The following is an 813-nucleotide window of genomic DNA, read 5'->3' as shown; positions in this document are numbered from 1 at the left end:
GTGTGTGTGTGTGGCTTTAGGCTTTTGGGGTAGTGGGTTCGTACCCGTCAGGAGCCCAACCTTGTGTCCTTGGGTAAGGCACTTGACACAACACGACTTTTCCTCACTTCACCCGGGTGGGAATGGGTGCCCGGCCTTAGACAGCCAACGGTCTTGTCAGTTTGTTGGTGTTTGAGCGCTTATTCAGTTGCTTGCACTGTATACTTCCCTGGAGGCCGACAATAGTTTAGGGATGTGGGCTATAATATATTATATATACAGCCGAAACTGTCCGAACGGACACCTGTAGAAAACGGACACCTGTCCAACGCGGAAACAGAAAGACAAATCCGCTCCCTTCTGAGGGATGGACCTGATGATCGCTTGCTAAAACAAAAACCAACATTGTATTGAATGTGCCGAATTAGATATCTCTATCTCCTACTCACACTCACTACACAGAATACCAGTCACCTGTCACACCGTCACAGTCAGGACGTCACAGTCACAGTCATCTCGTCACACCGGTGTAGTCACCTGTCACACTGTCACAGTCACAGTCACAGTCATCTGTCACACCGGTGTAGTCAGGACGTCACAGTCACAGTCATCTGTCACACCGTCACAGTCAGGACGTCACAGTCATCTGTCACACCGGCGTAGTCAGGACGTCACAGCCACAGTCATCTGTCACACCGTCACAGTCACACGTCATCTCGTCCCACCACAAACCCACCAGGTAGAGCGGAGACTGTCGTTATGTAGCACACTTGCGAACATCAAACACGCATTGTCATGACAACCACAAATCACGATTTGGGGGGAAGGTGGGGG

The 813-nt window shown here is 50.7% G+C and overlaps 1 protein-coding gene across 1 annotated transcript in view; it reads right to left on the bottom strand.

Annotated features, from left to right (window-relative positions):
* Positions 1–694, bottom strand: part of LOC106013080 (muscle M-line assembly protein unc-89-like) — a 45326-nt gene extending 44632 nt beyond the window's left edge. Inside the window, exon 1 of the mRNA XM_035972312.1 lies at positions 635–694. Within this exon, the coding sequence (XP_035828205.1) occupies positions 635–694 (60 nt within the window). The remainder of the gene's footprint in view (positions 1–634) is intronic.
* Between the last annotated feature and the right edge of the window lie 119 nt (positions 695–813).

The sequence above is a fragment of the Aplysia californica genome, unplaced genomic scaffold, assembly GCF_000002075.1.
Source record: "Aplysia californica isolate F4 #8 unplaced genomic scaffold, AplCal3.0 scaffold00646, whole genome shotgun sequence".
Classification (NCBI taxonomy): Eukaryota; Metazoa; Mollusca; class Gastropoda; order Aplysiida; family Aplysiidae; genus Aplysia; species Aplysia californica.
This window is presented reverse-complemented; position numbering and strand designations above follow the sequence as displayed.